We start from the raw sequence: 24,208 nt of genomic DNA on the forward strand, positions 1-24,208 counted from the left end.
ACTGACAGGTCCGATTATGGGGCAGGAAAAGAAACTGCTGTGACCGAGGACATCCTAGTAGCCCAATACATACTTCAAGAAGCCAACCACAATATTTCCTTTGAATACTGACTTAGTTAAAGGCCAAAAATCTTACAAATAAATATTTATAATAAACATGTTATTTTTACTTGATATTTCTCATTTCTGTCAATCATTATGACTCCACAGCTGTAGAAAACATCGTACACAGAAACGCAGTATAATCAAGTGCTGCATAACATACAGGTATCTAAAAGAGGAAACTCAATAAACACGATTCTACAAGTGTTCTTTCCTGCAGACCATTAAATCAAAAGACATAAAAACACATTACTGTATGCCTGCTAGATGACCCTGGAGTCAGAAACTTGCAATCTGATTGTTTAAAGCCACAGCTACTGTATAAGCAACATGGATTTTTACGCTACAAGCATCTTGCTGATCTTGAAGATCTTTCTTTGACCCTGGCAACATGTGATGTGATGGCTGAAATGTGATTGGATAGAAACTCTAACCTAAACTTAAACTTAAAGCAGTGCATAAAGTATTTAAAATTATTTAATACATACTTGTCGATATATTAAAACCTAATTTAGTTATTCTGATAGTGTTTAGGCAAGCAGAAAAGAGCTTGCTGGCTCTCATGGCCAGCCATTGCTGTAATATGTGACACATGCTTGTAATTCCTGTTAAACATTACTGTAACTGAGCTTGCAACGTTCCACTGTTTTGGGGGATTAACATTAATACAGCACAAACCAACAAATCAGCCAAGATATTTCAATTTTCCTCAAGGTAGAATTGTTCCTTATAAAGACTTTCCTCTAGGAAAGTAGCTAAGTGGTAACTTAAGATGTTGGATAAGTGGATAAGATGTTGATTGGAAGGTTTTGAGTTCAAATCCAATGATAAGGGCATCTGCCAAAATGCTGGAAATGCAAATGCCTTAGCTGTGATACAACGTTGCACTGGTAAAGTAAACTTTCATTATAACTGTAATAAAATCATCTCAGACAAGTGCTCTTACTCTTAGAAGATACCCTTAACTGAGTGAAAGGGAAACCCTGGGGTTATCAACAGATCTGGAACTGGATTTGGGTTACAGGGTTGGTGCAGAGAAGGCTTTGAACATCTCTCAATTACTGGAGGGACACCCATACACACACACACACACACACACACGCCTGTCTACTGCGTCTTCCTCTCCCAGACTGGGTTAAATGGCTACAGGAGACACAAGTCTTGGCAAAGAAATTAGATCCTGCTTATAACAAGTGATCATATTACAGATTCTGGTGTCAAATCTTACTTTGAAAAGGATATTAAAGATTTGGTCTAACATGACAAAACAGAGACTGGGCATTCGGGTAGAATATTCAAAACAGAGCATGTTTTGTTTAATTTTTGTGAAAAAAATATCTAAATTTGGTACCGGTATTCTGAGATCCATTAATCTTAGCTGTAACTGAAAGGCACAGAACTAAATCTATGGGAATGCTCAGCTTGCCATTGGCTAGAGCGGAGGTTCCCAAACCTAAATCTTCAGTTCCTGTCAAGAAAATGTGACCTCCAACTCCACTATTTATCTGTCAGTTTCACTCTGTTTTCTATGTTAAAATACTACTACTACTAATAATAATAATAATACACTTTCTTTTACTTTTACTTTATGCTTTATAACAAATGTAATACAAGAAACCTGTATTTGTTACCACTGTTAGTCACATACGAGAAGAACTGCCTTATTTAGGTTCATACAGGCTTTAATCCCTTTAGAAATATCTAAAAATAAATTTTCAGCTCATTTTAAAAAAATTAAACCTTCAATCATTCTGTCTATGAATTTCTCACTGGTCTCTGCTATAATAACTCATTACTACAACTACTGCTACTACTACTACTATTACTACTACTACTCAGTGGTGGGCCATCAGGACCAGCAAAGTCTTCCCTACTGGTCTAAACACTATCAAAAACACTGACCTACATTTACAATCTAAATTCTAATATTTGTTTCATGAAATTGTATTAATTTATTCCCAACAGTTTATTCTCTTCATTTCGTAGCGTTTCTCTTGGCTGCACTGCTTCCAGTACGTGTATGTGGATGTTAGATTTTGTTGTCCAATCAGATTTCAGCCTCTATGTGCTGAGATGTCAATCTAATCTGCCCAGGGCCTTCAGAATCAGTAGTGTTGGCCAATGTAAGTTAACCTATATTAGCAATGGGTCTGTTTCTTTAACCAATTAGATTTCAAATTCGCCTTACAGGGCAGCTAGCTGGCCGAGAATAGCATCAGCATTTTTCCGTCCTCTGATTGGTTGGTCAGAGTGAAAGCGTTACAGCCAAGTTCGGCTAGCAAAACAAGTCTGTAGCGCTCTGCACACATTAATACATCAGAGTTAGACTTTTTTACGCCCACAATGGCTGAAGGGGGAAGTGAAATTGATTTGATCTCGGACATACTTAAAAAATAATTTTCAAGAAAAGCTAAACACCATGAGGAGAGGTCGGCCAACCCCGAAGCTAGCTAGCTTGACTACTACTGCTATTACTGCTACTACTACTACTGCTACTATTACCGCTACTACTACTACTACTACTACCACTACTACTGCTGATACTGCTGCCGTTACTACTTCTACTACTGCTACTGCTAATAATAATAATCATCATAATCATCACCATCATTATCAATCATCTCTCTTACATTTATTTTTGCATGCATTTCTTTTAACAAAACTGATGAAATGAAAGAAACCTATGTGTCTTTGAATAGTAAATAAACCTTGCCTGTAAACCTTTACTTTAAACAAAAATCTTTTTATTTTTATTAAAAAAGGATTATAAAAAAAGATGACTTGCTTACATTCATAAACATATTTCTAATTGCATGTTTATTTATACAATTTCTTTTCTAATTATATTACTTTCATTGACTAAATTATCTGGGAAGAACTATTTGTTCATAAATATGTGGAATTTCATGCTGATCCGGAGTTTTACACATCTCACTTCTTACAACGCAGAACTATTTAATTGTTTCATTGTATAAATTATCAGTCACACACATATCCTAAAACCTATAATTATAGTAGTGAGAATTAATATCCTATTTGGAAATAGAATTTTACCCAGATTTGGTAATAAATGAGAAATAAAGCAGTGAGCCTAGAGCCAGTTATTGTACCTTTTGTATACAAAAATCACAATTAAGGTGCAACAAATAAATTTAATTAGTTGAAACCAAATTAATTTACTGACTCATAATATAAGCAAAGTGCAGTTTTACAAGACAGGAGAAAGAAAGCTATTCCAGAGGAAGTTCTTTACTTGAATTGTTTGTTTTTTATGATGGGAAGATTATATGGTAGGACCACTTGGGCAAGTGTGAACATGAACCATGCACAGGAGGAACTACTTTTACCAATTACCTTGCAAACAGCTGCCTCTATCAATAGATCAGATCATCCAGGCATCGTATGTGATTAGCTCTTGACTCCTTGAATTCTTTAATATTAGATGTTGGCAGAATCTTAATTAGCCACGTTTTTTCTTCATAGTTTAAATCTAGTTTTGGATAACACATTTTTTTATGCACTAAACAGCCTCCCTACGTTTTTGACCATTAGACAACTCTCCCTTTTAAACAATGTTGGCTCAAAATCCAGCTTTTTTTTTCCATCTGATGGATTGCCAAAGAGACTAAATGCCAAGCCTGGGGTCCATTTTAGTCATCAGAGAATTCCCTTGCGGAGAACAAATGGGTTGAGTTTCAAGCAGAAGACCTCTATTAATGTTCTTTCTTACTGAGTAACAAGGCAAAAAAAAGTGTGTGCGAAGTAAATTTCACTTCACAACCACCATCATTGTTAATCTATAATATTCAGATATAATATTTCCAAAAATGCATTTACAAATCCACACCACAGTGATGTCTGATGGTTTTTCTTAATTTGTATGGTACATTTTCAGTCATCACAGCCACATTACTTGACCATGTGCTGTACTTAGTTGACCACCAAAACACAAATAATGATTTCCCTTTTCTTTTCCTTCTCTCATGCATGTATATGATGGGGGTTGGGAAATAGAGGGACTGCCAGTAAGACCTTTATGTCCAAATAGAATGACCACACACACTTCAGAGAAAACCTGACCAAACACAGGTATGCCTTTTTACAGCTGACTGGAATCTCAAACAGTGTCATGACAAACAGAGGTCAAAGTTACTATGAGGTCTTTGTGTTTTCTTTTTCAGTACACAACAATAGTCAAACATCCAAACAACAGTTGGTCTGTTCCCAGGAATATCTGTCCTGAGAATACCTGGGAAGGTCTTGGAAAGTTTAGTATATATATTTGTTTGTATTTTCAGTTACTATTAATTAGCACAACCTTTGTTTTTTTTTTTACCCTAAACATGAAATATATGTTCAATTTGAGTCAGGTCAAAAACACTTCATATTTTGTTTCCAGAAAAAGCACAATTTTTTTTTATAAAAGTAGCTTTTAGGTTTGTATCATATTTCAAGGGAAACTGCAAGGTTTTGTAGCATTACTGCTGTCATTACCAGCCCCATTCCCTCCTATCATCTTTCACATGTGGTCCAGATCCCTGCAATTCCTGTCGATATCATACTGTGGTTGACACTTTTCAAGAAATTCTGTGCTTCAACCTTATAATAAGATTCATTGAATTAAATAAACATTTAATCTCCATTCAAGACACCAGGATGAGACTTTGTTTTATTTTTTATAAATGAATGTGTAAGAACTCAAATTAATTGATAGAAAGGTTAAAATGATCAACATTGTTGCTGGAATTTAAAATAAACCTAAGCAAATTGATCCATGACTATGTTTTTCATATTATGTATGAATACATCATTAATATGGTTCAAACACTGCAGTGTGGATTGTATTTCAAAATCTTAAAGCATCACTTACTAAAAAGTTAAAATAGCTGAACTCCCTACTTGTGATATGTTTTACTCCAAATTTTAAACACACAAACTAACCAAATAAGAACGAAATATGCAGAATAATTCAGTAATAATAAACAAACTGTCAAAGATTCAGCATTTATCAGTCATATAACATTTAACATTCAAAATGGTGTAACGTATGCGACTAAATAAACCTTAAAAACTTCAGACCATGCAGAAGTTGAAAACATATCTATTAAAAGAAAAGACAAAATATTCTTACCATTGTCTTCCACAATGAAGTAGAAAATATCACTTGTGGCATTGGAAGCATCAAGTAACACATAGCAGATCTTCATGTCATCAATATCAGCTATTAAAGACAAAACATTTGACATAAATCTGTCACTAAGCTAGTTTGCATACAGCTTTTTATAATTTTGCAGACGTAAAATATGGTTTCTTTCATAAAATATTAGACCTAAAAAAATAGTATGCTGTGTAAAGGATAGTACAGTTTTTACCTTGTGAGAAGGTCTTGATGCTGTCATTTCCCAGAGCAGTATTCATGATGAAGCCATGCAGTGGGGCCTCAGACACTGAATATTTTAAAACTTTGTTGGGACTATCTCTGTCCTCAGCTTTCAAAGCTTTGCTGGTAATTAAAAATCCCAGATGCCCAGTATGAAGAACCCTCAGAGTTGATGCAGCTTTGTTGACAACAATTTGAGGCATGCCATTGTCCACTGTGTTAATCTGGATAGTCATCATCTGAGGCTTACGTGTCTCATAGACTGTATCCGGGAAAACATAAAAGTCTGTGTGAGTTCCATCTGTAACAGTGAAGGAGAAGCTGTCCTCATTGGTTTCAGTGCCATCATGCTTATAACTAATAAGGTTCTCATTTAGGTCTTGCTTGGTGAAAGTTGTAACGACCTGAGTCCAATTGTACAGTAGTTGACCATGCACTGGCACTTGGGTGACCACAAAAAGCAATAGATAGTCTGGAGTGTCACGGTCCTCCACAGTCAACTCAAAAGGTGTAATAAGCTTTGTTTCACCCTCTTCCATCACCAGCTTGTTAATAGTCAGGACTGGTTTTTTATTGTCCACGTCAGTGATCGACACCCGGAAAGTGCGGAACACTGGATTGTAACCATCAGTAACTTCAAACTCAAAGCTGTCCATCTTCACTTCATCGTCTGATGTGTGAATGTAGTAGATTTTGTTACCAGCCAGTTGCAATTGGGTGAAGGTGGATATGGGTACACCAGGATGGTCAGTGCTTTCTAAGTGACCCCTGCTAGGAGCACGTGTGATGGTAAAACTAAGGTATTCATCAGGACTATTAATGTCTGTTGTGCTGAGGAGGTCTGTGGTAAGGGTTACTTTGCCTCCTTCTTTGAGGGTCACACCTTTGTTGATGACATCAGGGAAGACCATATCAATACTGCCAATGTTTATATAAAAGTAGCGGTCAATAAGAGGGTTGATACCATCAGTGACATCAAACTTCAGTAGATCACGAATTCCTTCTTGACCAGTGTGGACATACTGAATGAGCTGTTTATCAATTTCATCTTGCGTGAAATTCATTCCAATGCTGATGTTGCCAATGACATCTCCATGCTTAGTAATTCTCTGAAGGTAACCTTGGCCAGGACCATAACGTACAATGTAAGTAAGATCTTTGTCTATAGAGTCCAGATCAGTGGCTTTGAGGACTCTGTTGCTTATCACTTTAGTTTCTCCAATTTCAACCTCTAGTCCATCGTTGATAGTCATTCTTGGGGTCTCATCATCAACAGGAATGACCATTATCAGAACCTTCTCTTCAACGGTGTGTTTCCCATCAGTGAGTCTTATTTCAAAACTATCCTCTTTGGTTTCTGAGTCATCGTGTTCATAAACAATATTAGATGCCTCTTTGATTTGTTCCAAGGTGAATCTCACGACAGGGGTACTTCCGGTACTTAACTGCTGGACAATGTTACCATGTTTGGGATTCTTGATGATCTCAAACTCTAATTCATCACCTGGAATATCAGCATCTGCAGCATTTAAAATTGGAGTGTCTATGACTAAGCTCATGCCTTCCATGACTACAAACTCACGAATAAATATTTCTGGCTTCTCATCATTGGCAGGAATGATGACAATAGGAAAAAAGTGCCTCTCTGAAAAGTTAATGCCATCAGAGCAGTGAAAAGTAAACCTGTCTTCCACAGGTTCTACACCTTTATGAATGCTTTGAACATAGTAGATATGGCTGAGGCTAACATCTTTAATGCTAAAGGCAGTGATGGCAGTGCCTGCCCTTGACTTTTCTGAACCAGGGGCTGGAGAAATGTTCTCCACGTAGCCAGATGTTGATTGGACTATTATTGTGCAGAGGATATCATCGTTATCTGTGTCAATATCTTCAGCTCCAAAGTGCTCTAGTGTAATAACGTTCTTTTCTCCCTCCACCACCACAAACTGGGACCCAACACTAACAATCGGGGCAACACTGTCAACAGGAAGGATGGTGACATGTACACGAACTCCTTGAACTTTGTTACCACCTACCACCCACTCATCTGACAAGTCTGAGATGGTAAGGTTGAAAGAATCATGTTCCTTAATGGGTCCAATCTCGCCACTTGTATGAGCATAGACAACAACCCCATTGATAATGTCTTGCTGAGTAAAGCGTTCCGCAGGAGCACCATTTACAATGATCTCTCCTAATCTCGGAGGCTCCTCCACGATAAATGTCAGCATTAGATCATCTGTGTCCTCATCCTGGCCCTGAATGACATTGCTTGTGATCTCTGTAGCTCCATTCTCAAGAACATCAATTGAAGCACCTAAAAGACCTGCTGGTAGCATAATAGTTGGGCTCTCATCATCAACTGGCTTGATAATGATTTTAATGATAATGGGCACTTCGTGAAAACCATCACTAACATCGATTGTGATGATGTCACTGAGAGATTCTTCACCACCATGGATGTAGGTCAGCCGACCACTTTCAATATCTTCTAAAATAAAGGTCTCACCGTTAGACATGTCAATTCCTAAATACTGTAGCTGGCCATATCTGGGAATCTGGATCACTTTAAAGATAATATTCTCATCCTCTGTGTCCTGATCAGATGCATTCAGTTCGTTCTTGGTTATTATGTAGGTACTTCTCTCCAGCACAGTAAAACCAGTATTAGTAATTACAGGAGGTTTATTGTCAACCGGCTGCAAAAAGATTGTAAATAAACCATTGACTGAGTTACCAGCAGTGTCCTCAACTACAAAGGTGAACTGAACCACTTTGGGAGTGATCCCCAGTTCCTGGTCAGGGGGTTTGTATGCTATTTTATGGTGATTTACCTGAGCTTGAGTAAACTCAGTAATAACAGTGCCAGGACTGTCAGTAAGTACAATGGCTCCAAGAGGCACTGGATTGTTTTCATCTGTATCTGTTGGGGGCTTAATGATGGTATACTTAAGATCTCTGTCATCACAGTCCAAGTCTGTGTAGCGTAAAAACTTCTTTCTAAAAAATGTCAATTCATATTCTTTAACTGTCATGTGCAGAACAGTGTCTGGGTAAAGTGTTGGTGGTATGTCATCTACTGGATGGATTTTAATGGTGAACGTGTGTTCTCCTGATTGGTTTGGGGGGTCGTTATCATCCTGAACTCTGAAGACAAAGTGGTCAGTGACAGTAGTGGTGCTGTGTGGACCTTTGTGGCGGTAAAACAGTTTTCCATCAAGAATATCCTGCTGGGACCATTCGGTCACCACCTGTTCAAACATTTCATCTGTCCCACTAAACTTCCAAGTAGAAGCATCTGCAGGGGGCTCCACTTGTCGAAGGAGCAGCTCACCGATGGCTGAATAAGGCTCCTCCAGTATAAACTTAATGGTCGAATCCTCAGAGTCTATATCAGTAGCACTCAAAATAAATGGTGAAATTTGCATCATTTCATTCTTGAACAGCACAATACCAGTGTTAGCATTAATGATGGGAGGCTCATCATCAGTAGGTGCGATTGTAATGGGAAACAGAAACTCCACGTCATTTTTTCCATCTGTCATTCTAAATATAATATTGTCACTGTAAGTATCACTTCCATCGTGTTGGTAAATCACAATTCCAGAATCTAGGTCCGATGGTGTGAAGAATTTTCGAGGAGATCCTAACACTGTCAGCTCGCCATGTTTTAAGCCATCAAGTACAGTAATCTTTACCTCTTCCAGGTTGTCCTCATCACTGATTTCAAGATTCTGAGAACTAGTAAGAGGCCTTGACTGACCCTCAAACAATAACTGTCCAGTGTTCTTGGTTGCCACTGGGGCTAAAGTGTTCATTGGTTTCACGACAATCATAAATGCAAAGGTATCAGACACAGCCCCATCTGTATCAACTACCTCAAATTCAATTTGAAAAATCTTTTCTTCATCTGAATCTTCAGATGGAGGTTTATAGGCAATTTTCAGATCTTTTACATCTCTTTGATAAAACGAAGTGATTGGCAAATTGTGATTGTCTGTGCTGATAATATATCCCTGCTCAGGGCCCAGAGGAGATGTTATGTTAAAGATTAAATCATCAGGAACAGATTCTACATCCTCAGCTGCCAGCATATCAGATGTTATGGCAGTCATTACAAACTGATCTACCTCCATCATCATCATCGCTGTAAAGCTGGCTTTTGGAGGGGTGTTTTCAACACCTTCTTTGATTCGGACCATGATCTGGAAGTGCTCTTGTTGGATAGTATTACCATCATTATCTTGAACTTCCACCATCATTGGTATGTAATCTCTGTTAGGAGATTTGGTAGTAGCAGTATGCTGGTATCTTATACCTTTTTTGACAAACTCATCACAGTCAATCATCTGTCCATTAACAGAGTTGTCGGAAAGCATGCCATACCTTGGAAGTCCACCTGTTCCTACCAGTGTGGCCACTTTGCATTTCGTCACATCATCCTCAAAAGCAAACTCCAAGCCCTTTTTATCAATAGGGTTGCTTTGACCATTAAGCTTTTCCACCACAAGAGGCATGTTACGAGTTAAGATCTCCAGCTGCTGGAAGACAACCTCTACTTCTAGCATGAAAGGAATAACTACAGTGTCTGTATGGGAGTCATACCTTAACTGTAGCTTCACCTGGTCCTTGCTTGGACTCCGTGATCCAAAATGAATGTATTTAACGTCCTTATCTCCAAACTCACATGGAAATTTCTTAGGAGTCAGCATTCCAGGTCTCTGTGCCAGTGGGTCATTGTCTAGTACTGTGATGTGGCAACGATCTCCTGGTTTCACTTCACTGACAAGGTCATTGATAGGATCCAAATAAACAGAGCGTCCAAAAGGAACTCTAATCCCATTGTTCGCCACCAAGATGTTTTCAGCATTAGGTCCAGATTGGTGCCTGTAATGGAAAGCTGAATCAAAAGGATCTGTTTGCACTGCGCACAAGCAAAGACCTAACACAAGGAGGCACGTCAGAAGAGTCTGTGCGCCACAAAATCTTGTCCTTTGCAGACAACCAGCCATGATCAGAGCTAGTTGCACTGCAGTCTTGAAAGTAACTTGCCAAAATAGACCTGTTTCGCACTCCAGCTAGAAAATGTCCTCTTTCAAATCCACAGTCAAACTCAGACTGTGCTTTCCCAGTGGTGTCCCTCTTCTCTCTCTGTCTCACTCTCCTTTTGCACTTACTCATTCATTCACACAGCACAAGTGAACTCCTCCTGCTGAAGCAATGCAGGTAATACTTAAGCAGAAACACAGTGACAGCACAAGACTCCACCCTCAGAACAACCTCTCCCATGACTAAGTTAAGGCAGCAACTTTGAAAGCCCCCCTCAGTATGGCATTCACCCCCACCCACCACTGCCCTTCTCCAGAGACAGAGATTTAAAGGGATTTCATATCCTTTGAAGCAGCAACTATTAAAGACTGTTTGTGATGCACATAGAAAAGTACTTCATTTGTGCATTTTGTATTTATAGTCAAGGGGGAAATCTGTGTCGTTTCAAATCATAGCAAGATACAGTGCAGAACATGTCAGCAGATCTTTCTGTTCTTTGTAAGCTAAATTTATTCAAACACAAAAATTAAAAATTCAATAAGTCTCCAATTTTACCAGTGTTACATTCTCTTATGTAAATATAATATCATTTAGGTTTATAACAAAACAGTGTTGAAATCACAAATCTATTTAGTTTATTGAATTTTTTAATCCTGGAGCACTTATGTTTAGGTAAAATTTAAACAAGAGAAAAACATTGTCAATGCTTTGTAAGAGAAAAAAAGTTAGACGTTTTCATCAAGTTTTCAAAATAGAGGGTTTATGGTTTATGTTTAACAATATGTGCTGCATTTGTTGTTCTAATCACATTGAGCGAAGAAAAAAAACACTCTACCTGCTGAATAGTGATTGTTTTTGCAGCACACCAAACCCTGCTGTTGACAATGGCTTGTTTTATTTATGTGTAAGGATTACGAGGTGATATCAAAAAGTTGTGAGATTAACAGTGCTAATGGGTGCTATTCTCACCACGTGCATTACCACATCAGAGATTTCATCATAGACAGCAAGTTAGGACAAAGACCAAACGTGAAATTCTGCGTGAAACCTAGAAAAACTGCCACGGAGATGTTTGAAATAATATGCGTGTGACATACGGCGATGCTGCAACGAGTAATTCGAGGTGTTTTGAGTTCCACGTGCGCTGGAAGAGGAAAGATCAGGAAAACCTTCAACTTTCAAATTTCGAAACCATTCAGCAACTTGTGTATGATGATTGTCGGAGATAAATAAAAATGATCTTATTCCGTACACACAGGACTCTCCAGATTGGGCTCTTGTGAATTTCACCTTCTTCTTGAAAAAGAAGATCTAGCTCAAAGGTCAGTGTTTTGAGACAATTGCACAAGATCCAGCATGATTTGCAGAGGTGCTTGACACACTTCGAAAAGAAGACTTCCACGACATATTCCAGAAGTGGCAGGAATGCTGGGAGCGCTGTATTGTGCAAGGGGACAGTATTGAAGGTGATCGTGTGTAAACATAGATAAATAAAGTACTTTTTTGTAAACAGAGTTGCAAAACCTTTTTCTACCATCTCTTATATATTTATTATTATAGTATTTATATGTATATTTTGATTTATTACAAAGATATTTGGGACCTTTTGTGTTTTTTATCAGCGGTGCTACTAATGTGCTTTAAAACATTAATTTTAACTCTACTGATGCGGCAAGTCTCAAAATCTGCCGTTAATGCAAACATGCAGCAAATAAAACCGTCCGTGTTGAAACATAGCAAAAGTTTCATTTGGTGTCGATTTACGTAATTTAAAACACCGCAATTACTTTAAAACATTTACAAGAGTATTTTTATGAGCCGCTCTCCCATCTGAAAATGTAAACAGGCTTGTTTGCTTGAGCAACTGGCTCAGTGCAAAGAAAGAGCATTAATGGGAACCTGGTATTTCTATGTGTATAATAGACATGAACAAGTTCTTTGAAACACATCTATGACTTTTGTAACATGTCTAGTTTTCATGCTCTGTGTTGAGTTTGGTTTCACTTATAATAAAAATAATAAATGCATATGTTGTTTAGAGTATTAAAAAACTTAAAATGTATTAATTTAAGGTACATTTAGGACAGATAAAAATGTGCGATTAAATTGCAATTAATCTTGAGTTAACTCATGACAATCATGCGATTAATCACAATTAAATATTTTAATAGATTGACAGCATTGATTTTATATATACAGTACAGACCAAAAGTTTGGACACACCTTCTCATTCAAAGAGTTTTCTTTATTTTCATGACTATGAAAATTGTAGAGTCACACTGAAGGCATCAAGGGCTATTTGACCAAGAAGGAGAGTGATGGGGTGCTGCGCCAGATGACCTGGCCTCCACAGTCACCGGACCTGAACCCAATCGAGATGGGTTAGGGGTAAACTGGACCGCAGAGTGAAGGCAAAAGGGCCAACAAGTGCCAAGCATCTCTCGGGGAACTCCTTCAAGACTGTTGGAAGACCATTTTAGGTGACTACCTCTTGAAGCTCATCAAGAGAATGCCAAGAGTGTGCAAAGCAGTAATCAAAGCAAAAGGTGGCTACTTTGAAGAACCTAGAATATGACATATTTCAGTTGTTTCACACTTTTTTTGTTGTATATAATTCCATATATAATTCCACGTGTTAATTCATAGTTTTGATGCCTTCAGTGTGAATCTACAATTTTCATAGTCATGAAAATAAAGAAAACTCTTTGAATGAGAAGGTGTGTCCAAACTTTTGGTCTGTACTGTGTATATATATATATATATATATATATATATATATATATATATATATATATATATATATATATATATATATATATATATATATATATATATATATATATATATATATATATATATATATATATATATATATATATATATATATATATATATATATATATATACTGTATATACACATACATACATATACATATATACATACATATATTAGTCGCAGTTAAGTAGCACTCACATCCTGCCTCTTTTCACTTTTGTCTTTCTGTTATTTATTAGTAAGTTGATATGATACTAATTAGTCAATAAGGGTGTGAGACTGTGCTGTAAGTGAAGAAAGCTAGGCAGATTGTTTCATGTGTTTATGTCATGTGAGGTCACCCAGTGGGGACATGTCAGTCTCGCAGCTCTCACAAATATGCTCAGCTGGCGGCAGCTGATAGCACAGGTGGACAAGAAGACCAAGGTACAGTAGATGACATATAGAGACAATTTACATGGAAAAATACATTTAAGGAGCGTTTAAGTATATTGTTGCCCTGACTTGTCACCACTTTTCTCTTCAGAGAGAAGCCTAACCTGAAATCAATCCAAAGTTTTTCTTACTGATCACCTTTATCAAGTGATGGAACATTTCTAGTGGGATAAATGTGGTCTGAATGTGGACTCACTGAATGTTTGATGAGGATTATTTGTGTTGTAGCCTTCAGATATAAAAATTATTGCAACCCAATTTCATACATAGGAAAAATATTCAAATAGTTTGTATTATCATCTTGTTTATCTGAATATCTTTTTGGAGGAACATTACTCATTGCTTTGATACGATCCATTTGAGTGGCCATTGTAAACAGAAAGAAGTAGCTTTAATTTGTGGCTTTATACTGTATATTAAATACAATAGATATTTTTTTCGGCATATCCCAGTCAGTTAGCAGAGCACAGAGTCAGCCATGGTACATTGCCCCTGGAGCGACGAGGGTCAAAGGCCTTGCTCAAGAGCACAACAGTGGCAGCTTGGCAGTCCTCGACCTTATGAGCAGTAACTCAGTGCCTTAGCCACTGAATCAGCACAGTCACAACACATAAATCACATCTTTTGCTGGAGGTAAAGCATATTTTCCCCTTAGATTCAAAGATTATAAGTGAGTAAAAGCGAGTTTTTGGGGTGTAAAACAGTTAATACTTATTTAATTTTCTGTATGTACTATATAGTGATGTTCAGCATGCATCACATAGAAAAATATTGTGAATCATGTCACACATTATTGTTCAACCACATGGCGTCAGCACGTTTGACCAGGTTCAGAGTAACCTGAACAAACCTGCCACCCTCTTTAACAAAATACCTCTCATATCATTTTATTCCTAGAAAGTCCAAATATATCCTTTGCGGTTGCTGTCACTGGGGATGAGATTTAAATATGTGCAGTGCCTAAAAATGGAAATCCTGTATTGCTGTCAGGACAGAAAAGACTTTATCCCATAACATGACATATGATCTAGAACACCAATACAAGCCCCCAGCATCCAGAGCAGCCAAGGACAACTGTTCATCCATCTGTATTGGAAATATGCACATTTAAAAAAAGCATGCAAAAGACCTTCTTCTTCCGTCATTTTGATATGATGTGACCCTGTGTGAAGATAGCACGCTAAGAATTGGGCTAGATATTTGAGATTATATTCACTGACATACGGTCAATGGAAACCTAATGGCCACATCAAGATAAAAATACACTCTTTCCATTTATGGAGCAGTGTTTCAAACGGACAAGGCACATGAGGCCAGACTCACAAATGTATATTATTTTTTATAAATGTATATTCATGAAAACTAATTATTTAAATACATCTAAAGTACATTATAATAATAATAAAATTCTAAACCTAGACAAAATTTTGTAAGAGTTTTGAGTTTCCAACATTTTGGATAGTAAATTTACAACAAAGAAAACCAAGCAAACATTTTGTAATAATTTTGTAATAAAATCTTACATTTTAAAAATATTATTTATATATTAATAAAAATTTCAAATGCTAATATTAGCTTTAATTAGCTTGCATTGTTTTATTGTTTTATTGTTTTATTGTTTCATTGTTTTCGATGCCTTAAATCATTTGAGTTGCTCTCTTGAAATTGATTTTCTTGTTAATCATCTGTTACTGAATAAAAATGTGGACATATTGCAGATTCTTACGCAATCTGAAAAGCTACGACTATACGTTATGCATAGGTTCATTATTAACACAACCAAACAATGTGGAACGTGAAGCATGATCATATGATGCCGTTGGGTAGAAATAAAGGGTACTCCATTTATCCTGGTGCATGATTGGGACTACTCCATTCTGTTCTTAGCAGCACTTGTGAAAGCCCCCCTGTTGGCATAGTCAGAATACCCAGAATGCTTTTGGAGTTCAGTGCATCTATTTTGCTACTTTGCTAAAATAAACTTCGGTGTACTCATTACTTATGACCGGTCAACCTCCTAATGTGGGCACACAGGCCTACTGCTAATCTCCTGCACTACAGAGTGTGCATCGTCTAGCTTTTTGTTTAATACTTAATCTAGGATTTAAAAAAAAAAGTTTTGTGAACAGAGTGCTTTCGCACTTGGATTTTTTTTTTCTACAGGAACATGCTAGCTGGAGGGTATTTAGTGCTCCTATGAAAACAACAAACAAACAAACCAAAAACTGTGAATATATTAATTATTATTGTATACTTTTTTCATTAATGCAAAACAAAAAAAAGAGAATTTGAGCTGCTTGTGTGATGTCACATTATAAACCAGTGAATATCCCAAAAATACATAATACGTGTATTTTTGTAACATGGTATACATTGCATATTAATAATATAGTCAATGAACTGTCTGATTTTCTTACTAAGACACATTTTTTGGTTTGACTTCTTTTATAAAAGATAATCTTTATCTCAACTTTTACTCCATTGCGATAGATAAAAGCATTGTCTGCAGAAGTGCTTCATAAAATCGCCCCCATTCCGTGGGCCTTACAGGCACTTCCAATAGGATTACATGCCAAGTGTGAAAGCTGCAGGAAATCCTATAGGGAAATGACACAATACCAATGTATTCCAAATTATAAATAGAATATGGTACATACAATATATTACAGCTGTCGGAATTTGCGTAAACAATATTTCTCGTTGGACACTTTGAATAAGTTGAAAGCACAGTTTTGATACTAAATAGTCTGGCCTTTATAAACTGAATCTGTAAATTTGAGTTTTAATTTTTATACATTCAAATGTTGCCTTTTTCAGGACCACCATCAGCCAGACTTGGTCCTGGGTCCAGGGGAAGTTCTCAAACTCTAAGCTCATCAAAAGTATAATTCACTAAACACAACAAGCAAAAAATAGTCTGAAAATAAAAGCTTGTGCTGATGTTTTTACATAAAAAAATCCATTGGATCTTTTTTTTTATTTTGCATTAACTAATCATTTGTATCACAAACTTATTGCCTCTGGCAAACAAATTTTATTTAAAAAATGAATAAAAAAATCCTTGCTGTGGAAGTGAAACGATCTACCCATGAGTCATCTAAGAGGAGCTTTAAGGTCCATATAGTTGCGATGAAGTATGGCTGTAGTGCCTCCAGCTGCAGAGATCAGTCATGCATACGTGTCATTGTCTTGCATGATGATAAAAAGAAAAATCTCTAACCCCGGTGAACCCCTATCCCCTGCAGTTATTTCACAAGTATGCTAATATGCACATCATTTTGTCAATGCAGTCATGGTGGATGTTGATATTGCCAGCTATGGTCAAATGAACATGCATGTCAAGCTTGTTGAAAGCTAAATGTCTGCCATTCAACACTTGTCACTTCTATGAACATTAAAAAAATTCCCTAAAGACCTTAAGGTGGCCATATAGAGTCTTTCTTAGTTTACATGAGTATGCTATTTGCGTTTTAGATTGAGAAATGCAAGAATGAAAATGAGAACGATATGCAGGCTACATTGTTCTTGAAGTATTAAGCTGCAGTTGATATGAAATAAAACATTTAAGGACACATTGTGGATTGTTTTTCCATAACAGCATGTCCTGAAGTGTTTTTATTCAACTTTTTCACTACTGCAATTTGACAACAGCTCACACTTCGCTGTCCTAAAGACTTTCTTGGGATGAAAACCCTAAAGACTCCATTAACTCCATAAACTCCTTCATTCTCCTAAGCCTCATCAGTTTCAGAACCTCAGCTGTGTAATAAAACTGTTTGTTGATGAACCAAAAAAGTAATATTACTATGATACATTCATATAGTATCTCATGTTTCATCTCTCATCTGACATTAAGAGCAACTGTTATATTTTAGCAGGTAGTTGATAAACTGTTTTTCTATAAATCCAAACCCAGGGCCTATGAGATACAGCACTGCTAGGTAATAAACATAGCATAAAGTGAGAAATGCCTTTTTACATAAGTCACATAGCATCAACATTTTTGGTAACTCCAGTGCCACATTGGCCATGGTATTTTCCCAGCTCACACTTTGACAATTTTGGTTGCCATGGCACACTTAATATTGAACTCTGATTACTGGCAACTATTTTTGTATAAATAGTCTTAGAATGGTTATGGACAGGCGGGAACCATGCTCTGAATGTCAGACCGGGGCAAGGCTTTACTGCCCCACTCCCTGAAAGCCACAGCAACGTCACTAACACATCAGCTTACACCTCTCACTGCTTAGAATAACTCTCCCCCATTAAGGAGGGCAACACTTTCTCTTTGCTTTCGCACTTTGCAGCATCCGAACCATTCGCCACTGTAAATATACACACTGTATAAATAGAGGATCCTGGGATTCTTTACCCATTTGGATCAAGAGACTGGAGAGCTAGGAAAATTCTGCCTGTGCCAGCATGCTGGCACCGATCTCTCTGTGCTGCGGTCTTCTCTTGCATTCCTCCGCTACCTCCACCCTTCTTTTCTCACCGCTTATCCAGAGTCATAAGTCCCTGGTCACTCACGAACACTCAAGTCTTCTGTTGGATCAAGTTGTTTGCGTGTGGGATCAGGCTACTTGGGTGTTTTCATCACCAGATTTAATGTGGAGTCAAGTAGGAACCAGAGCGCTAATATAACACCTTGGTAGAATGGAATTTTTTCTATAACAAGTTATCGTATTGGCCTATTCCACAAAGATGCTGAATTTTTGATTATTCAGAAATTGGTGATAAGGTTTTCATGGCAGTAATTATGACCTGTTCTGGTGCTGGTTGTAATTCAAATCACATGTCTATCCAATAGTTTCTTCCTGAAATGTTTTCATTTCTCTACGTATGTTGGACAGGCTCAGACCAAACCTGATAATAATGCTTTAACATGTGAAGGTTTCTTTAAGGAAAAAGATATTTATCAGTTTGTTTTTCCAGGGAGGGAAAAAACTTTAATAGAGAGAAAGAGAGAAAAGAAAGGTTAGTGAGGTAGCAAGTACACTAAATAGACAAATGTTTGAGGAATTCTAACAAGAAGGGCATAAGATTGGTTTGTGCTTTTTAAACATCCCATTCCACATTGAGTCTTCATTAGCTGTTAGAAAAACCTCCATTTTTTTTTCCACTAGATTTCAGAGTGTGCTTGTGGAGATTTGCCCACAAGGAAGGGCATGAGAAAAGTCAGGTACTGATGTAGGGCCTGGGGTACATTCATTCTAACTCATCACACAGGTGTTCAATAGTGTTGTGGGCAGAACTTTATACAGTAGGAAGCCACTGAAGATCTTTCACTCCGAACAAACGTGAAGCATATTGTGCAGAAGGGAATCGCCATGTTGAAACAATTTTGGATCTCCTAAAAAAAAAGTATGTACACCATGTTAATTAAAAATATAAACGATGAAATCATCTAAACAATTTGAGATGTACAGTTATTCGATATAATTCAAGGGTGGCGTGTAAAATGGCGTCAGATGACATCAGACCTCAGTGTTGATCGTTTTCCTATAAAAGCAAACCACCAGCTTAAGTTGTTGCTCATTCTGTTCTTCTGCTGCATTGTCTTCGTTCATTATTTTTTCTACACGTTCATCTTTCACATTAAAAATGACTATACCTAAATCTTTTAGTTTAAATCTCTTTCTCTCCACAGCATGATGTGCAATATGATCAGGTGTACTTAGATTGGAATTTACAGGGGCAGCTAATTCCTGTCTTTTAGCGCTTGATGTTGAGAGAGTGTGCTTGCACCTGGCGTTTATGTTGGGTGTTGGACAGAGAAAAAAAAACGGAAAGCATTTAAAGACACACAAATAAAGTGTAAGAGACATAATGTGTGTGTGTGTGTGTGTGTGTGTGTGTGTGTAAGAGAGGGATAATCAGATGCTACTACCTATTTTGTTTTACCCGAGCATCACACTGACTAAACCATGCTAGATTAAAAAAATGTCTACATGTCTATAGGCAATAAAACCAAATCTGAAATGATTAAACCATATATAATTTATTGATTTGTAATCCCTTTTGACATCTAACACCAAGATTATGTTTTAACTCAGTCTTATTTTTAGGATTCAATCTTTTTTTGTGATCATGTCAAAGAGTGTGACAAGTTACCACATTAAAATGAAAGGGCCCAGTGTACAACCAGCTTACAGTAAATGCAGCTTTAATCATTCATCCTCTTAAACCTGAACAACAAAGCAATCATTCCCAGCAATCATTCCTATTTACAATAAGTACAAACCAATAAAATTTTCCGGACACTACCTGGCAAGGAGGAGACACTTAAGAGACAAAGTATGCAGGGGGAGCTTGTTCCTATCTAACCCTCCCATCAGCTACAAAGCACGGAAGTGTTTTAATGGCTGCTCGCCTCACAGCAAAACGTCTCCCAGCAGCCATTTAGAGTCGCCGCCTGCAACAATTTCTAATAAAAGTTTAGGGCTTTGAGAGTTAAACATCCGGAAAAAGAAACAAAGTCGCAAATATCTAATAAACAAATACTGGTCTCATGATCAGGTTTCACCAGCTCACCAAAACTGGGCAGCTCTCAGTTGAAACCCCTGGATTTATAGTGGCATTAACTATGATAAGTAAAATTAACCTAAAATTCCATATATAAATAGAGTTATAGGTTATATACAGTAAACATTTAATACACAACCAAATGTTATACATTTAAAAATTCAATCAAATGTTATACATTTATACATTAGACACAAAACTGAGAACAGAAAGACGAGGTTTACAAGACACAACTATGTAATGCATTAACAAATTAAGTGGAAGAAAAATGACAGAAAAAAATTACAGTAATTGTAATACATAAAAAAAAAAAAAAAAAAATATATATATATATATATATATATATATATATATATATATATATATATATATATATATATATATATATATATATATATATATATATAAAACTGACATTATAAAAAATTAGTCATGTTTTTCCAGAAAAGGTAAGTGAAGTAAGCCAATTTTTATTATACCATATTGTTGATTGTCGTAATTTCCAACACAGATATTAATTTATTTTTCCGCAATAGCATTCCAGAAGATTGTGCCTGCAATATGGCAAATCTCAGGTTTCTGTAGACTGGTAGAAAATTGTGTGTGATTTGGTATAAGGTGAAGATTTTCTGATTTTTATTTGCCATTTATGAATTGAGTCTAGCTGTGTCTAGCTCGTTGTATCATTTTTCCCACATGGGAAGGTTTTCAGGAGTGTGTTTTGTAATTTATTTGTACCATAAAACATGAATATTTTTCTCATTTTTATTTCTTGAAATATGCATTTGAGCAAAATTACACTTTATAGATGCTATAATTTGTAATAAAATGAACTATTCTTGTTTTGTACATATGTTCCAAACTTTATATGTCACTTTAAATAGATTCAATATTAAAAATATTTTTACAAGTAAAAAGTCAATTATTATGGAATTGGTTTTGGACATGCTTTTAAAAGAAAATAATTTAATTTCGGAGTAGAAATGCAACACATCATACATCATGCCGTATTTGTTATTTGTTAAGTGCTTATATACAAAGTGGAATAAAAGTGAAATGATGTTTTATGTAAAAGTTATTATTTAAAGTTGCAAGTCAAAAAGAATATCTAATTCAGAGAGACATTATAAGCATTATAGTATTGTAAATTAATAAGAATATAAGAATAGGGACACCTGACTTTTCCAACAATATGTGGTCATTTCCAAACCTGGAAGCACACGATTTTATAGAATTGGATGCAGTAGTATTAAATTTTCTCTTTACCTAAACTACACAATCCAAACCTGTTCCAGCATGACAACTTCCAGCTCCATGAAGACATTGTTAATAAGAGATGGAGTGGAAGATGTGAAGTGAAACAGGATGGTGGAATGGTATGTTTAAAAAACACAAAGAAGTCTGGTCAGGTGTCCACAAACTTTTGTTACTTTTTGTTTTATATATGTATTTGAGAGCATAGGCTATTTTTGTCATATTTAATAATTTATGTGTACAATGTATATCAATACATTGTGATAATACCAAACCTTAATACACAATAGTCCCAAGGTATGTGGACAACTTTATATTAGGGATTTGTTTTTATTGTTATGAGAGCGCAAGAACTTGGGTAAGGAGGCCTGGAGTAGCTGGGGGTCCTATTTATTACAAAGACATTCAATACAATTCTATGGTTCCAAATTTAAAGACACACATATGGGTGTTCTAGTTAAATGTCCACATTCTATTGGCCATGTAGTGTACATGTGCAGCTCAATAAATTAAAATATCATTAAAAAGTTGATTCATTTTAGTAATTTAATACAAGAAGTGAAACGTGTATATTACATAGATTTATCACACACACACTGATACATTTCAAGTGTTTATTTCTTTTAATTTGGATGATTATGGCTTAGAGCTGATGAAAACCCAAAATTCAGTATCTCAGAAAATTAGAAAATTGTGAAAAAGTTCAATATTGGAGACTCGTGGAGTCACACTCCATTCAGCTCATTAAATCCAAACACCTGCAAAGGTTTCCTGAACCTTTAAATAGTGTCTGAGTCTGGTTCAGGCTACACAATCATGGAGGAAGACTGCTAACTAGACAGTTGTCCAGAAGACAATCATTGACACCCTGCACATGGAGGCTAAGACACAAAAGGTAATCGCTAAAGAAGCTGCTGTTCACAGAGTGCTGAATTCAAGCACATTAATGGAAAGTTGAATGAAAGGAAAAAATGTGGTAGAAAAAGGTGAAACGAAGCCTATTCAAGAATTTGGGGAGATTCACAAAGAGTGAACTGCAGCTGGAGTCAGTGCTTTAAGAGCCTCCACACACAGACGTATCCATGGGCTACAACTGACGCATTCCTTGTGTCAAGCCACTCCTGAACCAGAGACAACTTCAGAGGTGTCTTACCTGGGTAAAGGACAAAAAGGACTGGACTGTTGCTCAGTGGGCCAAAGTCGTATTTTCAGCTGAAAGGAAATTTTGCATTTCATTTGGAAATTAAGGTCCCAGAATCTGGAAGAAGAGAGGAGAGGCACAGAATCCAAGTTGCTTTAGGTCCAGTGTAAAGTTTATACAGTCAGTGGTGGTTTGGGGAGTCATGTGATCTGCTGGTGTTCCACTGTATCAGGTTCAAGGTCAGCACAGCCATCTACCAGGAAAGTTTTAGAGCACTTCATGCTTCCCTCTGCTGACCAGCTTTATGGAGATGCTGATTTAAATTTCCAGCAGGACTTGGCACCTGCCCACACTGCCAAAAGTACTAATACCTGGTTAAAGGACCATGATATCCATGTGCTTGATTGGCCAGCAAACTCGCCCAACCTAAACCCCATGGAGAATCTATGGGGTATTGTAAAGAGGAGGATATGAGACACCAGATCCAACAACCTGGAAGAACTTAAGGCCGCTATCAGAGCAACCTGTGCTTCCATAACAAGTCAGCAGCTTCACAGACTGATCGCCTCCATGCCACTGCAGTAACTTATGCAAAGAGAGCCCCAACCGAGTATTGAGTTCTGTACATGTACATCTTTTTAATAATCCAACACTTCTGTGTTGAAAATGTTTTTATTTACTTTCTATTTTGTATTGATCTTAAGTAACTCTAAGCCATAATCATCAAAAAAATAAAATAAATAAACACTTAAAATATATCAGTCTGTGTGTGATAAATCTATGTAATCCACGAGTTTAACTCTTTGTATTGAATTAATAAAATACACTTTTTAATGATATTCCAATTTATTAGGATGCACCTGTATATTTAATTTCTGCATACTTTCCTTCTTTTCCCCCAGTTTCTATAGGATCCGTAAGACATTTCCTCTTCAGTCTGTAGAAAGAAAAAAAATCACACAAAAATACATAAATCACAGGTGTTAACAATTTTCCCCCAATTGAGCTGCGTATAAAGTACATTTATAGCATTTATTATAGAAGAGGTAGCCCAATGGTTATGGCTCTGGAAAAATGATCTGGAGGTCAGAGCTTCTTTCTTTATCAAAGGCCTTTATTTTAAACAAATTACAGTGGTGATGTATAAAGTATATTTAATTCAATTCTATTCATTTTTATTTGTATAGCACTTTTAACAATGGACATTGTCTCAAAGCAGCTTTACATAGATGAAGTGGTATAAAGTTGTATAAAAAAAAAATGCACAGTTTGAATGAAGTTTCGTTTGTTACTTGTATTTGTAAGTTTATCCCTAATAAATGAGCCAGTGGTGACTGTTGCAAAGAAAGATGGCATGAAGAAGAAACATTGATAGGAACCAGACTCAAAAGGAAACCCATCCTCATCTTAGTGGCACAGAATGTCTATTCAGTATAGTTCCATCCATCAAATATATTTATATGAATTAAATATGAAAAATTATTAGACTTGATCGGGGGCTGAATGCTTTTACAGATATTAGAACATTTGTACATTACACACA

General features: G+C 36.5%; 2 protein-coding genes across 2 annotated transcripts in view; both read right to left on the reverse strand.

The window, feature by feature from the left end:
- frem3 (Fras1 related extracellular matrix 3) overlaps positions 1 to 10,638 on the reverse strand; it is a 36,690-nt gene extending 26,052 nt beyond the window's left edge. Inside the window, exons 1-2 of the mRNA XM_083539644.1 lie at positions 5,475 to 10,638; positions 5,234 to 5,323 (exon numbers count right to left, since the gene is read on the reverse strand). Coding sequence (XP_083395770.1) covers positions 5,234 to 5,323; positions 5,475 to 10,494 — 5,110 coding nt within the window. The 5' untranslated portion in view covers positions 10,495 to 10,638. The remainder of the gene's footprint in view (positions 1 to 5,233; positions 5,324 to 5,474) is intronic.
- A 10,394-nt stretch (positions 10,639 to 21,032) lies between these two features.
- LOC310724573 (uncharacterized protein) overlaps positions 21,033 to 24,208 on the reverse strand; it is a 34,430-nt gene continuing 31,254 nt past the window's right edge. Inside the window, exon 13 of the mRNA XM_083538807.1 lies at positions 21,033 to 23,602. The gene's annotated coding sequence lies outside the window, so the exon portion shown is untranslated. The remainder of the gene's footprint in view (positions 23,603 to 24,208) is intronic.

Source organism: Silurus aristotelis, assembly GCF_946808225.1.
Source record: "Silurus aristotelis genome assembly, chromosome: 4".
NCBI lineage: Eukaryota > Metazoa > Chordata > Actinopteri > Siluriformes > Siluridae > Silurus > Silurus aristotelis.